The 26,322-nt window shown below is 37.6% G+C and overlaps 1 protein-coding gene across 1 annotated transcript in view; it reads left to right on the top strand.

Annotated features, from left to right (window-relative positions):
- CEP162 (centrosomal protein 162) overlaps nt 1-26,322 on the top strand; it is a 100,704-nt gene that overhangs the window by 49,945 nt on the left and 24,437 nt on the right. The window contains exons 13-22 of the mRNA XM_059401012.1: nt 72-330; nt 5,040-5,173; nt 5,433-5,660; nt 6,187-6,327; nt 8,307-8,419; nt 10,107-10,212; nt 17,405-17,531; nt 18,707-18,870; nt 19,629-19,733; nt 23,378-23,590. Of these exons, the coding sequence (XP_059256995.1) occupies nt 72-330; nt 5,040-5,173; nt 5,433-5,660; nt 6,187-6,327; nt 8,307-8,419; nt 10,107-10,212; nt 17,405-17,531; nt 18,707-18,870; nt 19,629-19,733; nt 23,378-23,590 (1,590 nt within the window). The remainder of the gene's footprint in view (nt 1-71; nt 331-5,039; nt 5,174-5,432; nt 5,661-6,186; nt 6,328-8,306; nt 8,420-10,106; nt 10,213-17,404; nt 17,532-18,706; nt 18,871-19,628; nt 19,734-23,377; nt 23,591-26,322) is intronic.

Below are 26,322 nucleotides of genomic sequence, written 5' to 3'. Positions count from 1 at the left end.
GTTAAATCTTCATTTACAGCTATAGTTGAAGTTTATTTAAGTCCTAAAAAGTTGCTACTTTTTGTATGCAGAATTTTAGACAACTCACTTCTGGAGAAGAAGGGGCTATAACTGGTAAACAGGTGCCATACAAGAAGGCCAAAAGTGCACCTCCATTACTTAAGAGGAAACCCCAGAGTGGATTATATTCATCAGTTAGGAGCTCAGGCTATGGCCAACCCAGTTCACCATTCAAGACTTTTTCTACTCTTGAAAAAAAAACTTCAAAGGACATTATGAAAAGCAAAAACTCGAGATCTATTCCCACTTCAAATCAAGCTAGGAAAAAAGGTAATTATATGCTCTTTTCATAGTAGAGTTCTGTGCGTATGATGTGTTATTTAACTTTACTTCTCTACTTTCCTTATTTCTCTCCTTCTGTGAACTTTTATGTTCATAGGAAAGAATTCATCTTTAGATAGGATATCCCATTCTGAAAGATTTTGTTTACAGGATTTTGGTCATTGGCTCTGAGCTTTCCTGAATGACACTCATAAAGTATGGGAAGTGAATAGAGAATCAAACTCTTCCTCATCTGGTTGATGTTGGAGTATCTGGTGTTTTCCAGAGAACTACAAATTCAAAAACGAATACAAATGAATACAAGTGAAGGTTGATTATAGAGATTATTTGGATATTAGTTCAGTATAGACTGATACAGGCAGGATGTTTTATGTAGCACATAATGCATATTTTTAATATATCGCAGTGCCTCTGTTCGTTATTTCCTAATGCAGTCATTTTTTATTGACAGTAGGAAAGGGTACTTTTCAACTTAGAAGCCCATGCAGCTATTAGAAGCAGCAGAAATGTTCAGATCAGACTAACATTTCTGCTGCCTTTAAATTCCAGTAAGGAAGGGAGAGCAGTGGCACCAGAAGCATTTTGTCCTTCCCTTTGTGATTAAATTTAATAGGTGACCAGTTCATCATTGTTATATGGTGATAGTTGTCGTGAAGAGATCTGTCCTCACTGGAAAATGCATTTCTAGCTTCAAGTGTCTTTCCTTGCTTTTCCCTAAGAGTATTAAATCCAGAACCACTTTGACTCTATTTTAAACTCTTTAGGCATTAAAGACTCTGTCCTGCCTTTGTATGTGTGTTTGCTGCAGCAACCTGTGCATCGTAGATGGAAAGGAAAGCCAAGGCTGATTTATGTCAGAGTAGAGGAGAATAGCGGCAGGAGGTAGAGACAGGAATAATCTCTGTTCTGTAGAGACAGGAATATGATTCAGTAGGATGAATGCAGGCATCCTTTCCTCTTGTTCTTAAACTGTGAACCTCTAATTCCTTCTCCTACAAAGCATTTTGTATTGCCTTATTTTCTCTTATTTTTGAAATGACTGTTCTACATGAAAGTGGAGATGACAAGGAACCAATTAGATAGTCAAGTCTGGAGTTCAAGAGGGAGGTGTGGACTGCAGATCTGATTTAGGAGTTATTGTTAAAACTATTATAGATGGGGGACACCTGGGTGTCTCAGTTGGTTAAGTATCTGCCTTTGGCTCAGATCATGATCCCAGAGTCCTGGGATCGAGTTCCACATCAGGTTCCTTGCTCAGCGGGGAGCCTGCTTCTCCCTCTGCATGCCACGCCCCCTACTTGTGTGCTCACTCTCTCCCTCCCACTCTCTGGAAATAAATAAAATCTTTTTAAAAAAAAACACTATATATATGGTTTTTAAGTCATGGGACTGACAGAAGTTGTCAAGAGAGTGAGTATTGCTATAGAAGGAAAGCAAACTGAGCATGCTAACCTTAGGAAGTCAGGGGGAAGAGGAGTGACCTGCAAAGAGAAGAGAGTGAGATTGGAAGAAACCTGAATATGTGGGATCCTGAAAGCCAAGTGAAGAAGGGAAAATTTATCTATCAGTTGCTGCTGAGAGAGAAAGGAAAGTGGAAACTGGAAACTGACCTTTGAGTTTAGCATGGAGGAGGTCGTCAGTAAACTGGAGAGTTCCCATAGTTATAGGGCTGTAAAAGGTGGGCTGAAATAGAATAGGAGGGAATGGGAGAGTTAAAATTGAATATGGGCCAGGAGGAAAGAGTGTAAAAGGAAAAAAAAATGGGGATAGTAGCCAGCATAAGAAGTAGAGTCAAGAAAAGCTTTTTGTTTACTTTTTTTTAATGGTAGAAATAATAGTATGCCTAATAGTATGTTAACGCATTTTGGAAAGATTTAAGTAGATTCATGATGGTGAGAGGGGAAGAATTGCTAGAGCAATGTGGAATTACAATGGAATCCAGCGTTCATTGAAAGGGTTGGCTCTAGACAGAGGCATGGACAATTCATCTGGGCAAGCAGATGGGAGAGAGGAAGACATCGGTGCAGATACTGATGGGTGGGTAGAAATGGTGAAAGAATATGGATGATTTCTTCTGATTGCTTCCATCTTCTCTGAGAAATAAAACATAACATCATTAGCTGGCATTGAGGATGGAGTAGAAGTGTTAGAGGAGAGAAGAGAAGGTATGAAATAGCCATCCCGGAGGACTAGACTGCCCACAGCAGAGTCTTCTTGAAGTTAGTTATTATGGATTTAAATTGATACCAGGCAATGTAATTGTGTGTGTGTGTGTGTGTGTGTGTGTGTGTGAATGTCCACATTTTGCTCCATGATTGCAGGGGTTGGATACTTGTATAATTGAATTTGCCAAGAAGAGTTGTTTTTGTCAAATGAGTGCAATGAACTGAGAAGGGAGCTAATGGTGTATGTGGACTTCAAGTTGAATAAGGAAGGAAGGACATCAAGGGGTGTAATACGGTATGAAACGGGTAGGATCAACCATCTATGAGGTACCATTGGGTTAAAGGATTGATGGACTCCAAATACCAAAGGGCATGAAGTGGGAGATAGGATAGGAGATAGGATTGATAGAGAGTAAATGCCTAAGACTGAGATGAGGAGTGACTGTGTTTCTAGTAAAGAAAAGGCCTGTACCAATAGAAGTAAGTAGCTGAAGTAGAGAGGTTAAGTATAAGAACCTAAGAGCCAAGGGTTGAAGGGATCCCTGTGAGTGTATTGAAATTACCAAGAATGAAGACAGAAATAATGTCACAGAGGGTGGAAAAGAAACAAGGGGCATGATTTGGAGGTTGAGAGAGGAAAGCAACAATATTATTATGAGTATTTTTTCCTGTTTCAAAACTTTACAGTATTTGTGACTACCAAAATGAAAATAAAACAGTAAAATTTATGTTAAAGTACAGTATAAACCTTGACTATCCATTTTTATACTGAGTTCCTTTTTTTCATTAGAATATTAAATGTGATTTTTTCTCCCTTTTTATTGTAAAATTCCCCCAGCACAGTTTTAGTTTTATTCAGAATTTTAATTCCTTAGGGATGGCTGTTACTTTTCACAGGTTGTGTTCTCGGACAAGCAGACTTTGTGAGATAGAGATTAGTGTATAGAAAGTCTAGAGGATGCACTTGGAATCAACACTGACTAAGATGAAAAAGAAGCCAGCTGCTGGGGCTTACTCAAGAGTTTCTCTTTTTCATGCAACAAGAAGGGAAATGAATGAATGAATGAATGAATGAATGAAAAAAATGAAAGAAGACAGGAATAGGCGGTTGAGAGCTGGTGCCACTGTGCAAGGAACCAGATCCCTTCTGTCCTGCTACAAAATCCTTTATCTGTCACTTTTATCTTCATTATAACAAGGTGGCTATTTCAGCCTCCAGGCCCAGTCAGGAGGAAAGGTAAAAGGTCCATGCCAGTTAATTCTCAACTTCTTCTTCGGGAAAGTTGTGACTTTTCTGGAAGCCTACAAAACTTTTGCTTTCATCTTATTAGCCTGAATTTTGTTCTTATGGCCACCCCCAGTTTCCTAGAGTCCAGGGAGATGAGTATTTTCAACTGGTACATTGCCGCCCAGAGCAGATTAATAGGGAGGTTTCTATTAATAGAGAAGAGGATGAGATTGGCAACTAGCAGTATCTGCTGTGTGGTTATTTTTCTTTTTATTTTAAATTAATTTTCTTTGGCTATTACGTTCTTATTTTTGGACTAATAAGTTTCTTTTTTTTTAAGATTTTATTTGAGAGAGAGTGAACACAAGAGCACAAGTTAGGGAGAGGGGCAGAGGGAGCAGCAGACTCCCCACTGAGCAGGGAACCTGATGTGGGGCTGGAGCCCGATGTGGGCCTAGATCCCAGGACCCTGAGATCATGATCTAAGCCAAAGGCAGATGCTTAACCCACTGAGCCACCCAGGCGCCCTATAATTTTATTTTTTAAGTCAAATTTAGACTAGCTGTTAGAAAGTTTCCATGCAATTTATATTATTCCACTGATACCATATCTTGAAACACATTATTTGTGAAAAGTGTACTCTGAAATCACACTTAATCTGAACTAAAGTGCCTCATACAGTTAATCAGCTTCTCTTTGATTCATCACTTAGATATTCTTATTATTGCTATGACTTTTTTTTTTTAAGGTTTTATTTATTTGACGGAGAGAGAGGGAGAGAGAGAGAGAGTGCGTGCACATGAGCAAAGGGGCAAAGGGAGAGGGAGAAGTAGGCTCCCCGCTGAGCAAGGAACCCAAACCCAATGTGGGACTCGATTCCACAACTCTGGCATCCTGACCTGAGCTGAAGGCAGTGCTTAACCGACTGAGCCACGCAGGCGTCCTATCTGTGACTGTTTTAAAGAAGAGTTTATTTAAAATTACTGAACCTGAAATTATCCCTGTCCACATTCTCCTTACTTTTTTTGTTTTTTTGTTTTTTGTTTTGTTGCTCCATTTATCATTTGACATGAATCTTGGGTCAGTTAGCTTTCTCTGTCAAATTGAGTGAAATGTTGATTATGGCAGCAGTTCTGAGCACAGCGAAGCAGCTGTGTTAACGGTGTTAGACCTCAACCAATTTCCAGATCCTCTTCTATCCTAGTGTTCTCATTGTATTAGTACTTACTGTTACATAATTGCTGAATACACATTCAACTTTGTTTGCATTTGTGGTGCTTCTGTCCATTGTTTAAAATAATTAGAAATCTTTTCTGGAACAAAAGTCATCAAATCTGCAGCTTTGGGTAAAGCAGCTTCCAAAACTGAAAGTTGCCTGGCTACTCCTAAGAAGGCTGAAGATTCTACAGAAACGGATTACTGTCTTCAGTTTCAGAATGTAGGTATTGAATTTCAAAATCACATTCGTTAATTTTTTTGTTTTATTATATTAAAACTAAATAATAGTGAAAATTTTGCATCAAGCATGATGTTCTAATCTTACTGAAACATTTACTGATTTCCTTATATGGTAGGACATCGTTAACCATGTCATTTTTATTCATTGTGGGTTTTTTTTTTCCCTAACCACCTGTGTTCAAATCTAGTAAATATACTATGTAAATATACTATAATGAAGTAATGCTTCACCTTTAAAGGATTCTTCAGGATACCGTGGTGAGAACAAAGAGACCGAGTTTATTATGTTTAAAAGAGTTCAGGAAGCAGAGGAAAAATGGAGGGGTGCACAAGCCCTAATTGAGCAAATTAAAGTTACATTCTCAGAAAAAGAGAGAGAGCTGGAAAATAAGATGGAAGAACTAAAGAGACAACAGGAAAAGGAACTCTTCAAACTGAACCAAGACAATTACATTCTTCAAGCCAAGGTACTAGATACATTGTCATATTTCTCCTTTTATTGATTAAAAAGAACTTGTACTCACTGCAAATGCATTGTCATCCTTTGTTCCTGGAGCTATTTGACTTGATGTATTTGCTATATAAAATATGAACATGGATCCCAAGACTGCCTCCTCACAACAGAGCCTAAATCAAAGCCACTGGGGAAAAAATCAAAATTTAAATTGACTCATTTTGATAATTTTCTTCTGTTAGCAGTCTTTTTTGAAAACAAATCCCTTAGTTCACTATGACCTTCAAAGAAGACAGTTTCAGAAAGAACTGCTATAGAAGGCCTAGATTCAGAGAATGGCACCGTGTAGCATTTCTCAGTTACTTTCATCACCAGAACCATTAGCACAAAACATCACACTGTAATGATTTAGTTGGTGTTAATAACATTGTAGTTATAGGACAGTTTTAGATCTGTGCACATCGAGTTTTCCATTTTTCTTCCTCCTTTCTCACTTTATCCTCTCCTTTCCTAAATAAAATGTCTGTATTTTCTCAAAGTTAAGTAGCTTTGAAGAAACAAACAAAAAGCAAAGATGGTTACATTTTGGAGAAACAACTGATCCCGTCACTGAAGAAAAATTGAAGGAAATTCAAAAAGAAATACAGGAACAAGAGACACTTCTTCAAGGATATCAACAGGTATGGTGATTTTTCATCACTTTGTGAATTTGTTCTTGAGATCCTTTGATTATTAAAAAAAAATAAGGTATATTAAGATATTTCTGTGCTCATGTAGCAGTAACAGGAATTCTGGCAAATATGAGTAAGTAATAATTTGACTAGTCTGAACATTATCTGTGGGTATATAATTAAGTTAAGAGAATGGGTTCTGGATTCAGAGAATCCAGTGTTAGTCCTCACTCCACTGCTTTGCAGCCTTGGGCAAATCACTTCACCTCTCTAAGCCAGTTTCCTCATCTGTGAGTAGGGATGGTAATAACAGTATGATATTGAAATTAAAATAAGATAGCGCAAAAAAATAAAATATAAGAAAGTGCAAACCAACCTCTTAGTTACTGGCACACAGTAACCAATTAGTAAATGTCCCTTATTACTATTTTTAATAGCCATATTCCTTAGACACTGCCCTATTTTTCTTTAGTTTTCTGCAATTGTTTTCAGTAGATTATATTGACTAGTTTGGGTATTTTATTCAGAAATACAAATCTGAAATTAATTGCCAATGTTCTGACAGTGAAAAAATTTGAATGAAATGAGAAAAATCTGTGGGTCCTACAGAAGGCAGATATTTGCCATGTGTGACGGATTCTTGGTGATGCTGACCAGCCAGTCAGCCAGGACGGGTTTAGTAATCCCCAGCACAAAACTTCATCTTAGTTTCCTCCCCTTTTTTCCCTGACTTCCCCTCACCTCTTTCTAACTCATTACTCATACTTTTAAGCATCAAGCCTGTCAATAATAAGCATTATCATCTGAGGCTAACCGGAGAAAGCATTGTCTTATCAGTGATTTGCAATATCAGTGATTTCCTATAGATGAAATACTGATTTTGTTGGGCACACTGCCCCAGATCCTTTGCCTGCCATTGTGATCTTGCTGTAGAGAATACCCATTTTTATTTTTATTTTTTTGTTTTTTAAAGACTTACTTATTTGTTAGAGCAAGAGCATGGGGTGGGGGTGGGGAGGGCAGCAGAAGGAAAGAGGGAGAGAATCCCAAGCAGATTCCTCCCTGAGTGTGTAGCCCAGCCTGGGGCTTGATCCCATGATCCCCAAGATCACTACCTGAGCCAAAACCAAGAGTTGGTTGCTTAACCAACTGTGCCACCCAGGCACCCCGAGAGCACACATTTTTAAGGAGTATTTCACAGACCCATAAGGGTGCCAGCTACCTTCTCCCACAAATATAACACAAAACTTGCATATCTGTGTAACTTACGTTGCAGGTATTTAAGCACGGACCATCTTACCAAGCAGTAGGTCAGATGTGGTGAGACAGTCCATAGTTTTTATTAAATTTCAAAGGTCCTTGGTTTTCATCAGATTCTTAATTTTATAAAAAAGTTAATAAGCCACAGCACCTAATCACAGATTGGTTTGAGTCACTCTTTAGTCCAAGGCTGGTGTAGAACTGGCTCTAGTCTGTGCTCTGCCTGTCCTTACACTTTCAGAAATACCTGTTCTCTAACTCCCGGCTCATAGAAAGTTCCAGAAACAAGCACGGAACAAGCCATTGTGGCTACCTGTGTCCTGTTCACCTTATTGCAGGGAGCTGGGTTAGAATCAGAAAAAAGAGGATGCAGACAGTCACAGTGGACCCTTCTGCCCCTGACCCTTCTGCAGTGGTTATTTCTGCAGCCACTCGCCTCCTTGCTCCTGTGAGAGACAACACTTTGTACTGATATTAGGATCTATGGCTTTGGGAATTTTTGCAACTTTTTTTTTTTTCAAGTAAGCATTTGGAAAGAATTGTTTTCAGATAACAGGTTTTCTTCTGAGATGATATAAAGAGTTTTAAAAAGGTTTTGCTTGCTCAAAACAATAAATTTAAAAGACTTTAAAAATATGTAAAGGATGTATCTGTTCTGAGCATATATACTTATGCTATATAAGTACTAATGACTTTTAACTAAAATGCAATTTTCTGTTTACAAAAAGGAAAATGAAAGATTGTATAATCAAGTGAAAGATCTCCAAGAACAAAACAAGAAAAATGAGGAGCGAATGTTCAAGGAAAACCAGAATTTATTCAGTGAGTTAGCTTCCTTAAAGTAAGTCCTTTCTGAATTTGTAAAATCAAAATATATTTAGACTATTTCTAATCATTTTATTGTTACATTAAAAATACATTTTTACTTAGAACTGAAAAAAGTTTTACACTTCTTTATAGTTTGTAACTTTATAGGTTTAATATTCAGTGTATTTTTCTTTTAATACTAGATGACTAGTAGTACATATTTTAGTATTTTCAGCATACTCATATTTGAGTTTGACATCAGTTTTAGGAAATTGAATACACAGTATTCCTCTTGACGAGTCATTAAGCCTGAGATGCTTAAGCACTTCCTAAGAAACTATGTGGTTAATAATACTAAAAATACATGTATCCTACAACTCTCACTTAATGTTGTAGGTCAGGTTCCATAGAAGTAGAGCCTGAGGTAGGGATCCTTATGGAGGTGATTTCTTCTTATTCTAAATAATATTTCTTGTTATTCTGAGGATAACTCTCAGGAGAAGGGGAACAAGAGAAGCAAGAATGGATAAGGGGAAGGAAGCTAAGTCTTAGCCAGAGACTGGCTGTATTTATTCTGTTCTTAATGAGAAAGCTGAGGAAAACAGATTGCATCACAGAGTTGGTCCCGTTTGGGGCAAGGGGAGCAACTTTTTATACTCTCAACCTAGTCAGTCACTGGCTGAGGTATGCCGTGGGAAAGGGGTGGGTGAGGGATGTCCTCTAGGCCAGGGGGGCAGAGGCTGTTATTTGGCTGAGAGCATTTCTCCGGAGAAGACCTTGTGAGTTGTTATCAATGGGCACTCAGCATGGCAGGCTCAGGGAGCACCAGGACCTACTCAGGAACCAGAGTTCAGGCTGTAAGATTGTTTAGATGTGACTACATCCAGCTTTAACATATTTTTTTAAGTGAAAAAGCTGAACTCATAAACATGGGCAAGTTGGGGTACTATCTTCTTTTAGGAAATGGCTCACCAGTTTTCTGTCCCTTCACATAGACACCTAATCACTTAGATAGGACTGCTATTAGAAGAAGCTTCTTTGGCCTTGACTCTATGACCCCAAGTCAGTTGTGATAATCTGCACAGTACTGATGCATGAAAGCATTTATATCTGATTTCTTTTCAAGCCACAAAGTATTCTGAAATATCACATATTATGTTGGTTTAAAAGAAAAGATCTATTCCTGGATTCCAAACTGCACCTTTAAAGGCACTTTCATGATGAAATAGATGGTTTCTTTACGTTAGGATTAGATTATTTTAAATGTATTCCTAAACTCCTTATATAATATTTCTGGAAAACCAGAAAAATTGTTTCTGACTTCAAATAATAGACTGTGTTTGGTTTTGTTTGTCATTTGTGATTTGTGTTTCTTCTAAAGGAATCTAGAATGATGAGGCAGGGATGAGGTAATACCACAGGAAGAATGCAGCACATCTTTCTGGGACATTGGGAATTTTTTCCTCCAAGAATTAAAAAGTATCTTTATATTATAAATAAAGGAAGATGTTAGGTTTCGATTCCTTTAAATTGAAAAAACATCTCCCTTAGAGTGTAATTCTTTTAGTATTTTAATCTTTAAAGTAAATAACCTTTTTCTCTTCAGTGGCTCAAATAGTTGCAATGTCCATTAGATTTTTTTAATTTTAAGAATTATATATTTTGCATTGAAACAAGTACTTTGTTTAAAAAAAAATCTTTCTAATTTCAAAATAAATCAGAGAACAGATGCACAGAAGTCGGTTCCTGTCTCAAGTAGCTGAAGATTCAGAACCCACCAAAACCCAGAATTTTACAGATCTGTTAGCAGAACTACGGGCGACACAGGTAAGTTGCATAACGATAGTAAATAATTTATTGAAATTTCTACATGTGAAAAAAAAATCCTTTTTTGTAATTTATGAATAGATAAAATCTGTTACAAATTTCATACCATTAAAAAATGAAGGTATATCTAAAATTAGCATTTAGGGGTGCCTAAGTGGCTCAGTCCATTAGGTGTCTGCCTTTGTCTTGGGTCTTCATCCCGGGGTCCTGGGATCGAGCCCTATATTGGGCTCCCTGCTCCATGGAAAGTCTGCTTCTTTCTCTCTTTATGCCCCTCCCCAACTCATGCACACATGCGTGCTCTCTCTCTCCCCCTCTTAAATAAGTAAAATCTTAAAAAAAATTTTTTTTAAATAAAGAAATAAAATTACCATTTAATATACACATGACCTTAGTAGAGACAATGACATAATACTGGTTTTCAGTGGCATCCTCTTTATAATCCAGCCTCTCATCTAGTGATCATCACATGGAGCCATATTGGAGGCATAACCTTACTTAGGGCATATACCTTATATAAAGAAATTCCTTATTGGAAATATAAGCTAAAATAGGAAAATACTTTGAAGGTGATTGTTCACCTTAAAACGTTAGTTGGCTTTTTACTCTGCACTTCTGGAAGGCAGACTGTGTCTACAAATATTTTATCCCGTGTACCTAACACTGATAGGAGATACAGTAGCTGCTCCATAACTTTTTTCTTTATTTTTATTGAATCGTATTATAAAGGATATGGCTTAGAATTTTCTAAAGTGGTATTTACCAGTGGGAAAAGTTTTGGAATTTTGGGCAGGTTAATTCTATTTGAAGCAGAACTGTTCCATGTATTGCAGTTTTTGTCTTCGCTGTCCCCAGGAAACACATGTTCATAGCACTCACCAGTGATTATAAGAATCAAAAGCACTGCTGCATTTCCAGACTTGTCCCCTGTGGAAGCGTAGTTAATTCTCCCCACTTCTTCCCATGAAGAACCTTGGCACGAGACTAAAAAGCCCTTCTAACCTATTTGAATGACTGCATGAATTAGAAAAATACCAATTACATACCACTTTTTAACAAGAAATTAGATAAAGTTTTGTTACATGGAAGTCTAAACATACCCCAGTTTAATAACATGTTTAGTAGGCTTTTGTGGTATATAAAATGCAGCTTCTGGCAACTCTCTTCAGGTGCACGTATGCATGTATAGCATGATTAGGTAGGTAGTTAGGCATATAGGTTAGAAGAACGAATGTATGGTTGGACTCCCCCTAACTCCCTTGCCAGTAGACCTCAGAAATAGCAAGTGAAAAGAGAAATTAATATCGCTGTGTTTTATGAAGGCTTGGAAAACCACAGTGGCTCAGTTTTTGGGCACCTGCCTTTGGCTCAGGTCATGTTCCCAGGTTCCTGGGATCAGGCCCGTCATCTGGCTCCGTGCTCGGCGGGAAGCCTGCTTCTCCCTCTCCCGTTCCCCCTGCTTGCGTTCCCTCTCTCACTGTGTCTCTCACTGTCAAATAAATAAATAAAATCTTTAAAAAGAAAAAAATTAAAAAAGAAGACGGTGGTTTCAACCCAAACATTAGCTTTATTCAAATTGTTATTAGTGACCTTTTAAAAGTGCTGTTTTGAAATATTTTTCTGACAGATAGGAAACTAAAACTTCCACTAAAAACATCAGAAAATGCTGGATAAAATAGAATAAACATCTTGTAAATGCGTAATATAAAAGCTTTCAAGAAAGTAAGGGAACTCTCCAGAGGCCAGAAATATGGGAGGGATAAAAACCTAACAGTAGGGACGCCTGGGTGGCTCAGTTGATTAGACGACTGCCTTTGGCTCAGGTCATGATCCCGGAGTCCTGGGATCGGGTCCCGCATCGGGCTCCCAGCTCCACGGGGAGTCTGCTTCTCTCTCTGACCTTCTCCTTGCTCATGCTCTCTCTCACTGTCTCTCTCTCAAATAAATAAATAAAATCTTTAAAAAAAAAAAAAAGAATAAAAACCTAACAGTAAACATCTGCTCCCAGGCCAGCAGTTCAGTAGCCACGGGCAGGCTGGAGCTTTAATAGCAAAGTGGAGACAGGACACGTGGGAGTTCAACAGGCCGTATCCTTCAGTATGGCAGCAGACTAGGAAAACATCTACCCACCTTCGCATGGGGCTGATTTGTCAAGAAGATTTTTTGTTTTAATTTGATCACTAGATGGGAGGGAGAGAAGGTCTCCTCTGCTAGTGCTTCCCTGATTGTTCAATACAAATGTCATCCCTTGTGCTTTCATGTGTGTTTTAGTATTTGAGTTTACACTACCTGCGAGGGTTGGTCATCCCCAAACTGAAAAAGATAATGCCCTGTGGTCTTGAGTCAATGATAACCTCTAGTGTATCTAGAAGAAACAAATGAAAAACAGCTCTTAGTTAGAAGTAAGTATACACCCTTAACCCAGCTCACACAGTATTCCTACAGATAAAAACCCACTGACAATATATGCTCACAACACAAAATTATAAAACCCAGAGAAATCATCCACCATGAGCAGGTACTGGATGACTTAATAAACAGCAGCATCAGAACCTCAATAGGATTACTGGATAGACTATAATATAAATAGACTAAAAATGGAAAATATCAGATATATGAAATGCTAAGATATATTTAAATATTTTTAAAAGGTAGTGGCTGAGAATTTCCCAGAAATGGTAAAAGAGATGACTTCTCAAATTCAAGAAATCCAGTGACCAGGCTCAGGATAAAAATCTACATCTCAGACCCCAATGGTGACACTACCAAAGGCAGGAAAAACCTAAAAAGAAATTTAAAAAAAAAAAAAAAAAAAAGGTCAAGATAATAGTAAAAATTCTTCAGGTATTTATTTCTGCAAATACTGTAAGATATAATGTAAATATACTTTTTATTTTCGTTTACTTCGATGTTCTGGGTTGATTTTAGAGCAAAAATTTATCCTGAGAGAAGTCTATAGTATAATAATGCTTATACTGATTATATGTGTGTACAATCTAATTTGTACCTTAAAAATTAATACTTATTAGTATAGTATTAAAATACAAGTTGGTTCTCTATAAAGCATAGATAGAAGCACAGCAAAAGCACAGGTCATGAGCTCACTCTTTTTAGTATCCCAAGGTGGGAAGAGGAATGATGTTAACCACAAGTTTCATTCCATCAGCCTTTATGAAGTACTTGCCACATTCCTGGCACTCATCCTGCTATTGAAATACAATAAGTATACAAGACACACACAGACCCTGCTGGTTAGGATCATGTATTCTAGTAGGGAAGAGAATAAGTAAATAAAGGAAATAATTACAAATAGAAAGAGGTGCTTCGAAGAATATAAAAATAGCAAATAAGGGTGGCTGGGGCAGAGGGCAAGGCAGTAAGCAGTCTACAGTGTGGTCTAGGAGACCCTCTGAGAAAGTTATGTCAGAAGTCGAGAGCTGAAGGGAAGCAGCAGCCAACTATGCAAAGATTAAGCCTTTCAGCCGGGAGAAAAGCATAAGCCCCTACACCAGGAAGGGCCCTGTTACTTTCTAGAAATAGAGATCTCTGAGGCAGAAGTAGGTAAGTAAGTATTTGCAGAAATAAATACCAGCGAGGCGAGCAGAGGCCCTCTCCAAAAGTGCATGGTAACTTACAAGGGAGTACAAGTACTTGCCAGCCCGGAGTCCTGTGCCCACAGGATTGACCCAGAACGTTACTGGCCTTCTTCAGGTAGGAAGTCATACTTCCCTGGAAAGATGCAAGCATAGAGTGAACATTTATTTAAGTGTCAATTGCATGACTGAACTCAAGATGTTTAAAAGTTCTTTTGAATCCTAAAACTCTGTAATTCCGTGAAGAAGACTCTACTAGAGAGCACTTCTAAATTGATTGAATTAAATAAACAGAAAGTAGTTGTAGAAAGAGACTGAGCATTCAAAAACGTGAAACTCGGGCGCCTGGGTGGCTCAGTGGGTTAAGCCGCTGCTTTCGGCTCAGGTCATGATCTCAGGGTCCTGGGATCTGGTCCCACATCGGGCTCTCTGCTCAGCAGGGAGCCTACTTCCTTCTCTCACTCTCTATCTGCCTGCCTCTCTGCCTACTTGTGATCTCTGTCTGTCAAATAAATAAAACCTTAAAAAAAAAAAAAAAAAAAAACGTGAAACTCACTGCTCTCCTAAAAAGACATCTACAGAAAGTCACAGGAGACTAAACAGTTAAATGATGCTGTCCAATCTGTGATTCGGCTAGAAACCACGGTTATAACAAGTGCTTTTATGAGTGAATTTACTTTCTCCATAAGATTGGATTTGGGATTAGAAGGTAGAGTAATAACAGAATTTGGAAGAATTTTATTGTGTAAGAATTTTGTTTTGAAACTTAACTATGCTGCATGTCCTGCTATGAGTCCAAGAGTTTCTTCAGCAATTAAGAGTTTGGTTCAGTGAACATTTATTGAGTACCAGCTGTGTGCTTAGTGCCATGAAGTATACAGGTATTAGTAATAAATCAGTCTTGGTCCCCATAGAGTTCTCAGCCTGTTAAAGAGAAGAAGCATGTACACAAATCAATGTCCTATGACGCAGAAAGTAATGACCACTGTGCTAGAGGTGCAGTGAAAGTTTTGGAGAACACAGAGGAGGGGCTGATAGGAATAGCTTCCTTTGAACTAGGCTTTGAAGGATAAGCATGATTTTGTTGAGTGGAGGAACTGGGGGCAATGAAGTAGGGCATATTGAGCATTCATTCAGCTTTCAATGTGCTAAGTATTTTTATGCAATTTTCATACAAAGATTAATAAAATCTGTTTTCCAGTAAACATATGTCAGGTGGTGATGAGTGTTCTGACAAGAAAATAAAGCATCATACCTGAAAGTCAGGATGAGGATGGTTATTTTATAAAGAGGATCAGGAAAGATCTTCCTGGGGTTTCATTGGAGCAGAAATTTTGATGAAGTAAAAAAGTGAGCCGTGTGGCTATCTGGGGGCAGAGCATTGAAGGCAGAGGAACAGTATGCCAACACCTTGCGGTGGGAATGTGCTAGTTCTGTTCAAAGAGCAGCTAGAAGTCTCTCTTGCTGGAATGAAGTTGGAAGAGGAGGATTTAGGGTAGATATGGTCAGAGGCAGGAGCAGGGCTGGGCTACAGGGCACTGAAGCTCATGGTGAGGACTTTGGATTTACGCTGAGAGGGATGGGAGCCACCAGAGAATTTCAGACAGAGGAACAAAACTCACCACCTCTTTAAAACAATTCTTTAAATAGAGAGCTTGTGGGGAAAAAAAAAAAAACCCACAATTGACACACATGGTCAATTGATCTGTGACAAAGGCAAGAATATACAATGGGGAAAAAGTCTGTTCAATACATAATGTTAGGAAAATTGAACAGATACATAACAAAGAGGGAAGCTGGGATACTATCTTATACCATATATGAAAATAAATTCAAGGGGCACCTGGGTGGCTCAGTCAATTAAACATCTATTCCTTGATCTTGGATCAGGTCATGATCTCAGAGTCGTGAGATCAAGCCTCAAGTCAGGCTTCGCACTGGGCATGGAGCCTGCTTGGGATTCTCTGTCTCCCTCTGCCCTTCCCCCGCTCACATACATGAGCACATGCTCTCTCTCTCAAAAAAAAAAAAAAAAATCCAAAATGGATTAAAGATTTGAATATGATACCTGAAACCATAAAACTCCCAGAGGAAACCACAGGCAGTAAGCTCTTGCACATCGCTCTTAGCATTCCCCCCCATCCCCAGACCAGTCTCCTCAGGCAAAGGCAACAAAATCTTAAATGAACAAATGGGATAATATTAAACTGAAAAGCTTTTGCACAAGTGAAGGAAGCCATTAACAAGGTAAAAGGCAGTCTGTAGAGTTGGAGAAGATATTTGTAAATGATTTATCTGTTAAGGAATTAATATCTAGAATATGTAAAGAATTTATATATCTTAATGTCAAAAACACAAATAACATGATTAAAAAATAGCCAGAGGACATGAGTAGACATTTTCCCAAAGAAGACAGACACATGGCCAACAGACACATGAAAGTATGCTCAATATCTCTAATCATCAGGGAAATACAAGTCAAAGTCACAATGAGATCACCTCATATCTGTCACATATATGGTCAAAAAGACAAAAAATAACAAGTGTTGGTGAGGTTGTGGAGAAAAGGGAACCCTCATACACTGTTGGTGGGAATATAAAATATCAAAAATAGAATATAATAGAATATAAAAATATCAAAAATAGAACTACTGTGATCCAGCAATTCCACTTCTGGGTATTAATCCAAAGAAAATGGGAACACCAGTCCGAAGAGATTTGTGTAGCCTGTGTTCCTTGCAGCATCATCTATACTGGTCAAGATATGGAAGCAACATAAACATCCACTGATAGATGAACACCAAATATTACTCAGCCATAAAAAAGGATGAGATCTTGCTATTTGTGACAACATTGATGGATCTAGAAGATATCATGCTAAGTGATAAGTCAGAGGAGAACAAATACCATATGATTTCACTTATATGTGAAATAAATGAGCAAACAAAACAGATTGGTAGATGCAGCAACACTGTTGGTTACCAGAAGCAGGGGATGCCAGAGGAGATGGGGGTTGGAGAAATTACCAGTTATAAAATAAGACATAGGGTCGTGATAGACAGCATAGGGAATCTAGTCAATAACGTAATAACTTTGTGTGATGACAGATCATAACTAGATTTACCATGGGGATCATTTCATAATATATATGAGTATCAAGTCACTATGATGTGCACCTGAAACTAACAGGATATTTATTGTATGTCAGTTAGACTAAAGTATTTTTTTAATTAAAATTTCTTTGGCTAGTGTGAGAATAGACTAGCTGCTGAAAGTGGAAGAGGCACACCGGTTAGGACGTTATTGCAGTAATCCAGAAGTGAGAACAGTTCATTGAAAGGTCTTTAGGCTGTATTGAGTTAGATGATTGGAATTGATCTAGTAGGCTATGGGGAGTTACTGTAATTTGGTGGGGTGGAAGAAAGTGATGACACCAGAACTAAATTTAGGAAAAATAATTATGTATTTATAAAAAAAAAAAAACATGTATTTATAAAAATACATATGTAGAATTAAGGATGGACGGGGTAAAAGAGAGCCTATACCACAATTTTGGGGGGCCAGAAATACTTTGCTTTTTTATTTCTGTGACCATCAAGAAAGAAAAAAACAGTTTATTGGAAGACATCAAAAGACTGAAGCAAGACAAACAAGCTCTTGAAGTAGACTTGGAAAGAATGAAGAAAGAGAGAGACCAAGCCAAAGATCAGATTGCTTATGCAACAGGTAAAATGCTGAGCTGAAAGTTTACCTTTATACTCGTAAGTGTTCTTGAATTTAAGTAATAGTTGCTGTTATTACTTACGGAATCACAATCATATTCCTTAAAGTATATTGTAATTTTAGAAAATTTTTTAAAAAACTAGTTATTAATAGGCATGCATATTTGATTGGCTTTAGCAGGAATAATTGCAGGATCAGGAAAAAGAATCAAGGATTATTTTGAATTTGTGGCATCTTATGTTTATTCATGTTCATATTTGTCACCCTAGCTAGACTGTGACCTTCCTGAGGACACAGTCTGCCTTTTTATCCCTGAGTCTGAAACCTAGGCTCTCAAGTATTTGCCAGATGAAAAATAACACTGCACTGTGTTTATAGAAAACAAGATAATTGTGACATTCCCCACCAGGAAGACAAAGATAATGCAGAAAAGTTTAATATTTAAAAAAATTACAAATAAACATGAAATGTGGTACTGTGGTACTACATAGGGGTTTTAGGGAAGAGTGGCATTTGAGCTGGGTCTGACAGATTGAAAGAGGCAGAAGTGAAGGGGTGGAGGGAGGTTGCTGGGATGTGCTTCTTAAGCATGCTCTTGTGTGCACCTATGGAGTAGAGTTTAGGAAGACAGAACCCAGGGCTAGAAAGTGGATCAGAGGAGCCCTTGTGAGTGAGGGTCGTTCTCTCGTGATATTATGATCTTCGGCGTAAGATATGTACAGTAAAATCCTCTTACCTGCATTTGCTTTACTAATCTGTAAAATAGAATTATAATAGTGCCCATCATATGTTTGCTGTATTAAATGAAATCATGCTAAGCACTCTTTAATGTTTCTCATTGCAGTTTTTTAATATAATTATAGGACTTCTTCATGTTTATTATCTCTTGGATCTAATATTTATTGTCTCACAGAAACAACTTTGCTTTTATAATGAAAATGGGAAAATGATAATTTATACACAGCCAATCTTACTATGAATTTGAGGATTTGGACTATAAAAACAATCTTTATCTTTCTTTACTAATATATTAAACTGGATATTACAGTGCAAAGATAATTTTTGTTCTTGTTTTTTCATAATGCTTTCATTAGATAGGCATTGGTTTTCATGTAATTTAGTTTATTTCCATATTTTGGAAAATTACAATCAAGTCCAGGAGTTCCTTTATCTTATAGGTGAAAAATTATATGAAATAAAAATCTTAGAAGAAACACATAAGCAAGAAATCAGTCGTCTACAAAAAAGATTACAGTGGTATGCTGAAAATCAGGAGCTTCTGGATAAAGATGCAGTTCGGCTTAAAGAAGCAAATGAAGAAATTGAGAAACTCAAACTTGAGGTAGTAAGATCATTTTAGAAAGTATTTCTGTGATGAACCCTGTTCAGCCTTAGTTCTTCTTAGCCTTGTAAGTATAATTGAGTCAGTACCATAAACACTGCTGATGCAAATAGCTGGTTTGGGTTTGGGTTTGCTCTTAGATGTGTAGGCTGTTATAGATTAGACTGAGAATAAATCTAAGCTCCCTACCATAACCTGTCATGTCTGCATATTGTCTGAACCCTGCCTGCTGCTTGAGCCTTATCTCTGTGTATCATACTCCACGAGTCATTCTCCTGCAGCCACACCAAACCTTCCTCTGATTCTTGAACATGCCATGCTTGTTCCATGGGTTGCCTTGGTCTAGATTACTTTGGCCTAGTTTCTTCCGTGTCTCACTTCTCATTCAAGTCCCAGCTCCAGTTTCTGCTCCCCAGAAAGACCTTTTCTGATCTGCTCATCTAATGGAGCTACCAGTCCTGCCCCTTCAGACCTTTCTTCCCATTCTGTCATTCTGTTTTATTTTCTTCCTAGCACTTGTCACTCTCTGGGGTTATTTTATTTACTCATTGATATACTTTATTAGGTTATCATATGTCTCCTCCACCAGAGTACAAGCACTGTAAAAACAGGCTTATCTTGTTTGCCCTCCAAATCTCCAGCACAGCGCCCTATCTGGGAATTAATAAATAAGTGAATGAATACATTATGCATCTCTCCTGGGGTTTCTCTGGTGTGTTTTAAATATGCTCCTAAACATTTTCTTTACTTATTGATAGGTTGAGAAACTGAAAGCTGAGTCTGGAAATCCATCTATTTCACAGAAGATACGTTTAAAAGAGAAAGCAGCTGATGCCAAAAAAATTCAGGATCTAGAGCGACAAGTATGTGTTCAGGGTAAATTTTCATTAAGGCATTTTATATACAGTGCATTTTTGTTTTCTCTTGTTTCAGTAGTTCCTACAAAATATAATTGACCTGAAAATTGTTGGTTTTATTCATTTATTTTAATATAGAACTGCCCTTTAAATTCTTGATATGCAATATTTAAAGTGACAGAAATAAAAGTAGTAAACAAAATCATTTTATGTAGTCTGTGGCTCTCTGCCTAAAGAATGTGTAGGCTGTTGTGCCTCATTGCAGGTAACCTGCGGATGAAATATTACTGTGCATTCTAGCTCTATTAGACATCTGGAAACAAGCAGCATTTTAAAACTCTGGGTATGGAGTTAGGATTCCTTCTCCTGATGAAAGTTTGATGAGAAAGGATTATAGGAAAGGAGATCCTTGAGTTGGAAACATGTAAGAAAAGCTTGGGAAGTGTTGCGAAACACCCTGGAAACAGAATATTTGCCTTCCAAAAAGCTGGCCTTAATTTTGAGTTCTTGCTTACTGTCAGGCTTCGAAATACTCATTTCATGGTGTCTGTAGCTGGGAGACCTTTTCAAAAAATCATACAATGATACTTATTAGGATAAAGTTGTTTTTTCATTGAAGTAGTTGTTTTGTGGGGTGGAATATTAACTTTCTCCTTCTGTTTTTAAAACTCCGTAATGTTTTACATTATACTTCATAACGCACTATCAAAACAAAATAAGAATTTCCAACCCTGTTCATAAGGGAGCCTGAATCTGTAGTCAAGTCATGATCCTTAAATGTACGGCTATTATTCCATCACAAACACAAAACTGTGAGGTCATCACCGGGCTGAGTATTTTCCCAGTTTTATGAGAGAAGGAAAACTAAGCAAAAAATTAACTTTGTTACTTTTACAGGACCTGTTCTTATATTAAAAGGTATGATTTGGGGGTGCCTGGGTGGCTCAGTGGGTTAAAGCCTCTGCCTTCGGCTCAGGTCATAATCCTGGGGTCCTGGGATCGAGCCCCACATCGGGCTCTCTGCTCAACAGGGAGCCTGCTTCCTCCTCTTTCTCTCTGCCTGCCTCTCTGCCTACTTGTGATCTCTGTCAAATAAATAAATAAAATCTTAAAAAAAAAAAGGTATGATTTGGTAGTTGGGCTCAGTAGGCAAGAAAGGAATAGAGCTACAAATATTCTGAAATAACTGTAATCTAGGATTGCTTGGCTATTTTTCAGTGCTCAAGATTTAAATTAGCTAATGTAGATGAAGCCATCCAGAATTGTGAGAGAGAAGACCAAAGAAACTTCTTCTCTACCTGATGAATTTAAGAGAAATAATGTAGAACTAAATGTGTGAGAGTGAAAAACTGAAACATGCTTAAGAGCAAAATTAAGAATTGAAATGATCCATATTAACTAGGAATATAGCACTTTATACAAGTTACCTTTCTCTTTTATTAATGGTTTCATTGAAAGTTCATTGGTTTATCATTTTAAACTTTATCTTTCTAAAATATTGCTCATTTATAGTATTTTGTATAGTTTGCTGCATATACATTTCAGATTTTATTCTGTTCCCATGAACATTTCTATCCTAATGATTTTAAACCTTAACATATATTTAAAGTCAAGGTATATCACAGTATATTCAGAATCATTTTGGAGCCATATCCTGAAATAGATCAATTACAGCATAATTAATAATAATTAATAATCTCCTTTTATAAATAGTACATAACTAAAAATGGGGCTGATTAGTTAGATGCGTGCAATAATGAACATTTCAGATTATGTGTAGTTTTTTACTCATGCTTTTATTTAGTGGGATATTCCATAGCTTAATTTAGTGAGAATTTTAAAAAAGCGTTTACTTTGTATGAGAGCCACACTGGTATTAGTTACCAGAGAATAATATTAAAAAGCAAAATTAAACTATGGGCTCTGAGAAACAACATGAGGGTCTTGAAGGGGTGGGGGGGTGGGAGGTTGGGGGAACCGGGTGATGGGTATTAGGGAGGGCATGGATTGCATGGAGCACTGGGTGTGGTGCAAAAAACAATGAATACTGTTACGCTGAAAAGAAATTTAAAAAAAGAAAAGAAAGACATACCATATCAAAAAAAGAAAAGAAAAGAAAAATTAAAGAAAATATAAATAAAATCTAATTTTCCAAAAAAATAAACATTTAAGAAGTCAAATTAGATTAAAACATCTCTTAAAATTTTAAGTGAAAACATTAATTATAAATAATATACACCATTTTTAAAAATCGAGATCTTTTTTCAATATACATGGTGTGTTATATGTATGTATATACTTTTATATGCTTAGATCTACTCCAAATAACTAGATTTTTAATACCAGAGAAAACAAAGTTTTGAAAATTGTTGCAGATGAAATTATCAATATTTGTTATCTGGATATATTTCAATTTATAGTACATATATGAATATGCAAGCAGTCTTCATGAATGGAAATATTTGCTTTTAACTTTGCAAATGATGAGATCCTTGAATACTTAAACAGGAACAGTATTTAATCTATAAACAATTTTGAGTACCAGCAACCTACCGTGCCTTAGGAAGGGTGGGTTCTGAGATCAGATGATAGTAAAAACCAATATTATCATATATATCATATTACTGTATGCTGGGCATTCTGCTAAGCACTTTACCAAGGTAGATGTCAACTGATCCTCACTTAAATATATCAGTGCCGTGAAATTGGTATTGTTGTCATTCCCACTTTACCACTCAGGCAAAAGAAGTTTAGATGGAGGAGTTGACAGAGGTCATAAAGCTGGGTGGCACAATTTTAACTCTAGACATGCTCTGACCACTGCACTAGATCACCTCTCATGTGCTATTTTATTGTATTGTATGCTCAGAGGGTAGAAAACTGCTCAACAAAGAATTTTGTGCTTTAAAATGTTTTTCTAAGATATCTTAACTGTAATACCTTTAACAAAAACAAGTATACACACATGCACATACATAATATCTGTGAGCCTTAGCACTGTTCTTTCTTACAGAAAGACCATAAAATATATTATTGTTTAATAGACCAAATGAAAAGTTGTCTTTTGTGAAGACCTCATTAAATATTATTAATCCTCTTTGCTTTCTAACTGAAAGAAGTAACTTTAAGATAGATCAAACTGCATTTTGAGGGGGATATCTGTAGGAGGGATGAGGTCACGTAGAGATTGTTGCAAGTAGGGGCCGGTGCTTAGGAAACTTGTGTTTATTGCAGAAGTTCTATACATTGATGTCATTTAAGTCATTTTTCAATCAATAGACAGTATAAACATGATCATTCAAAGGAGTCTGTGGGGAAAAAAGGAAAGACCATTTGTCCTCAGAAAGATTGGCTATTACTAGCACAATAGAAAGTCCCAAGATCTATTTCAAATCAATGTAAGAGGATTTCTGTAAATTAGCCAATACTAAACTATACATTATACTGTAGGGTTTTAAAATCAGATCATCTAGGGATATAAAATTTGAAATTAATCTATTTTTTATGCATTTGATTCAGTCTTAAGATGTGATATAAACCTGTCTTTGAAAGCTAGATGTGAATGATAGAGCATAATCTAAATTTATACATTGAACTGCTTGATTTTAATATATTTGTGACCTTACATATATGCAAAACTACTTTAAAAGGTTAAGGAAATGGAAGGAATTATAAAGAGAAGATATCCCAATTCTTTACCTGCTTTAATATTGGCTGCATCAGCAGCTGGTGATACAGTGGACAGAAATACAGTGGACTTTATGGAAAAAAGGATAAAAAAACTAGAGGCTGATTTGGAAGGCAGAGATGAAGAAGCAAAGAAAAGCCTTCGGACCATGGAACAACAGTTCCAGAAAATGAAGGTAAGAGCCAGCTAGACTCTCGGGATCTCAATACCATGGGGGCTGGGCACTTCTCAGGTCTCATTTTGACAAATCACTAAACATCCTTCCCTGTAAAACCTTCACCATGAATGTCAGCAGATGCAAAAGAAATCTAGACCATCTTGTCTTTTGTTCTCCTTCAGCACCTTTTTTTGTTTCAAAAATGGAAAAACAAGCACAGGGTCCCCTCTCAGTGATATCAGAATTAGTGGGAATTAAGTCATGGAAAGGCAGAGTAAAACACCTCTGATGTATAGTCAGTAAAAACTTGTTTTTTAATTGCCATGGTTGAAAATACTTTCTTGAAATTTCCCTAGACAAGGGAGAAGACCGTAAGAAGAATACGTCTTGGGGGATAGAACAGGGAGGCAGGCAATGCCTGTTGAAAACGTCTTATTTTCTCTGAGTTTTTTCTGATCCTTCATGAGGAATGAAGTCAAAACTCCAAGTGCTAGGATGACCAAGTATGAAAGAAGATGTGATATTTCATTTACTTTAAAAATTTGTTGAGCACACAGTTCTGCAGTAATTCATGCTGGATGTTTCACAGACATTTTAATTCATCTTGCATCATCCTTTCATCACTGGTGAGAAACAGATATTGCTACCTTGCTTTACAGACAGGGGAGCAGAGGTACTCACAATGGAACGTCCTGCCCAAGATGCTGCTGCTCGTGAGCGGTAGAGCAAGGCCTCAAATCCTAGACCATGCTGCTTCTAGGAAGCAGATCTCATTCTCCACAGATTTTATCCTGAGAGAAGCAACAGACGATAGACTATTAGATTCCAGAAACAGTAGAAGGTTGAAAGCCTCATCCAGTACATCGGCCTGCTAGTAAATTTAAGGTCCTGTCAAGAAAGTTGGTTTATTCCGTCCTCTTTTTCAAATCTCTCAGCCCACTGCCTGGTTCTGTTTCTTCTCTCACTCTCCCGACTTCCAAGGTGGACTTCCGTTTTAAGCACTCAGTTTCCAACCAGGCTTACCTTCCTTGCTTTCTGCTCCGGTTCACCCATCTCTTTCTCCACTCCTCTTCTCACACAAATCTGAGGAGATGGCACAGTTGTGAGAGTAGGGCTGTCACAGGTGTGTGGGTGTCTGGTGTTGCGAATTCCCCCCAGTGCTACTTGGCAAGCCAATTGCTATAGCTATCAATGTCTTCTATTTTCCTAAACGTTCCCTCCAGACCTTCCATCAGGTTCCTCTGACCCAACAGTACTTTTAAGAGATGCAGTACAATGGAAAACACAGACCAGCCTTTCCTCCAGGCCCAGTTTAACCCTTAGGACTTCATGACTTTGCACTAGTTACTTCAGCTCAGTCTCCCTCTCTTCATATGTAAAAGAGATAATAACTGACTTAGTGCCAATTATGCCACTTAGACTCCCAAATTTCTTTCAGTTCCTCTGTACCTTTTTATCACCATGTCACTCTACGGCCATTATTAATAAAAGATTAGTAATAACTATTGTAATCTGACTAGTCTAAACATACCCACTTTACCCCATCCTCTAATCAGCTGTTGACAGGAAAGCCAATATTATATTTCCATATCCCTCTGTCTTACACATACACACACATACACACCTTTCTTTATATCCCTCAATAACTTCCTCAATAATAAATTCCTCAAAAATGGTCTATAATTCCATGTACAGCCAGACCCCTCTCACTGTCCAGTGTGTTCTCCCACAATGCTTTCTCTGTCCCGTTATACTAACATGTTTCTCCTACTTGCTGTGTTTCCTGTAACCACACATGTTGGCAGACTCTTGCCTCTGACTGGTGTGCTCTGCCTACCTCATTCACAGCTAAGGTGTTCCTCTCCTTCAGCTCTCAATCCAGGCATTGCTACCCCATGAGACCTTCATGGACTATCTGACAGACAAATTATCTCATAGCACTCTAGTCCCAGGCACTTCTCCATTGCATCTACCACATTTCCGGCCATTTTGATTGGATCGTGAGTGATCGCTCTCCCCATCTAGCTTCTAGACCTGATGGCTGGGCCTATTCTGCCATTGTGTTCCATCATTCAGCAAGGCGCCTGACACAAAGCAAATGCTGAAATATTTTACTTAATTGATCCCTAATTTGTAGGCTGTTGGAGAATCAAGCGGCAAAGTATATGTAAAGCCCTACTGCTTTGCATGGAGGGTAGCAAGTATTCAATATTATAATAATTACAACTAATATTAGCATTCCACTGTCCAAATAGAGGCATCTCTAATTCCAATCCTCTAGCCTATTTTTAACATGTAAATCTACCTACCCTGACTTTTCTCTTTTTGCAGTCCCTTCCTGTCCCTTCTCACTCTGTCACTTTTTCCTTTCATTTCCAGTTCCCAGTACACGCCAAGCATTAGATTGCCTTGACCTGTATTCTCCCTATTTCCACAATGTCCCTCCTTCCACTTATCCCCAAATTCATACTCATCTCTCAAGCCCAAACCTAAATGTGTTCCCTCTGCTGTGGTCTTCCCACCTTTTCTCAGGCTTCCACGCACATTGGGGCGCCTCGTTCCCGTTGCACATATTCATAGGCCCGTTACCACAGTTGTCATAGGACAGTGAAACTTGCCATGTCACTCTCCTGACCAGGCTGTGAACTGTTGGAAGGCTACACTTCTTTATCTTCAGAATCTGGCACAGAGCCTGGTACACAGCAGTAGCTCAATAAATATTCATTGAATGAATGAACAAAAACTATAGT

The sequence above is a fragment of the Mustela nigripes genome, chromosome 5, assembly GCF_022355385.1.
Source record: "Mustela nigripes isolate SB6536 chromosome 5, MUSNIG.SB6536, whole genome shotgun sequence".
Lineage (NCBI taxonomy): Eukaryota > Metazoa > Chordata > Mammalia > Carnivora > Mustelidae > Mustela > Mustela nigripes.
Note: the sequence above shows the minus strand (reverse complement) of the source record. Positions and strands in the feature narration are given on the sequence as shown.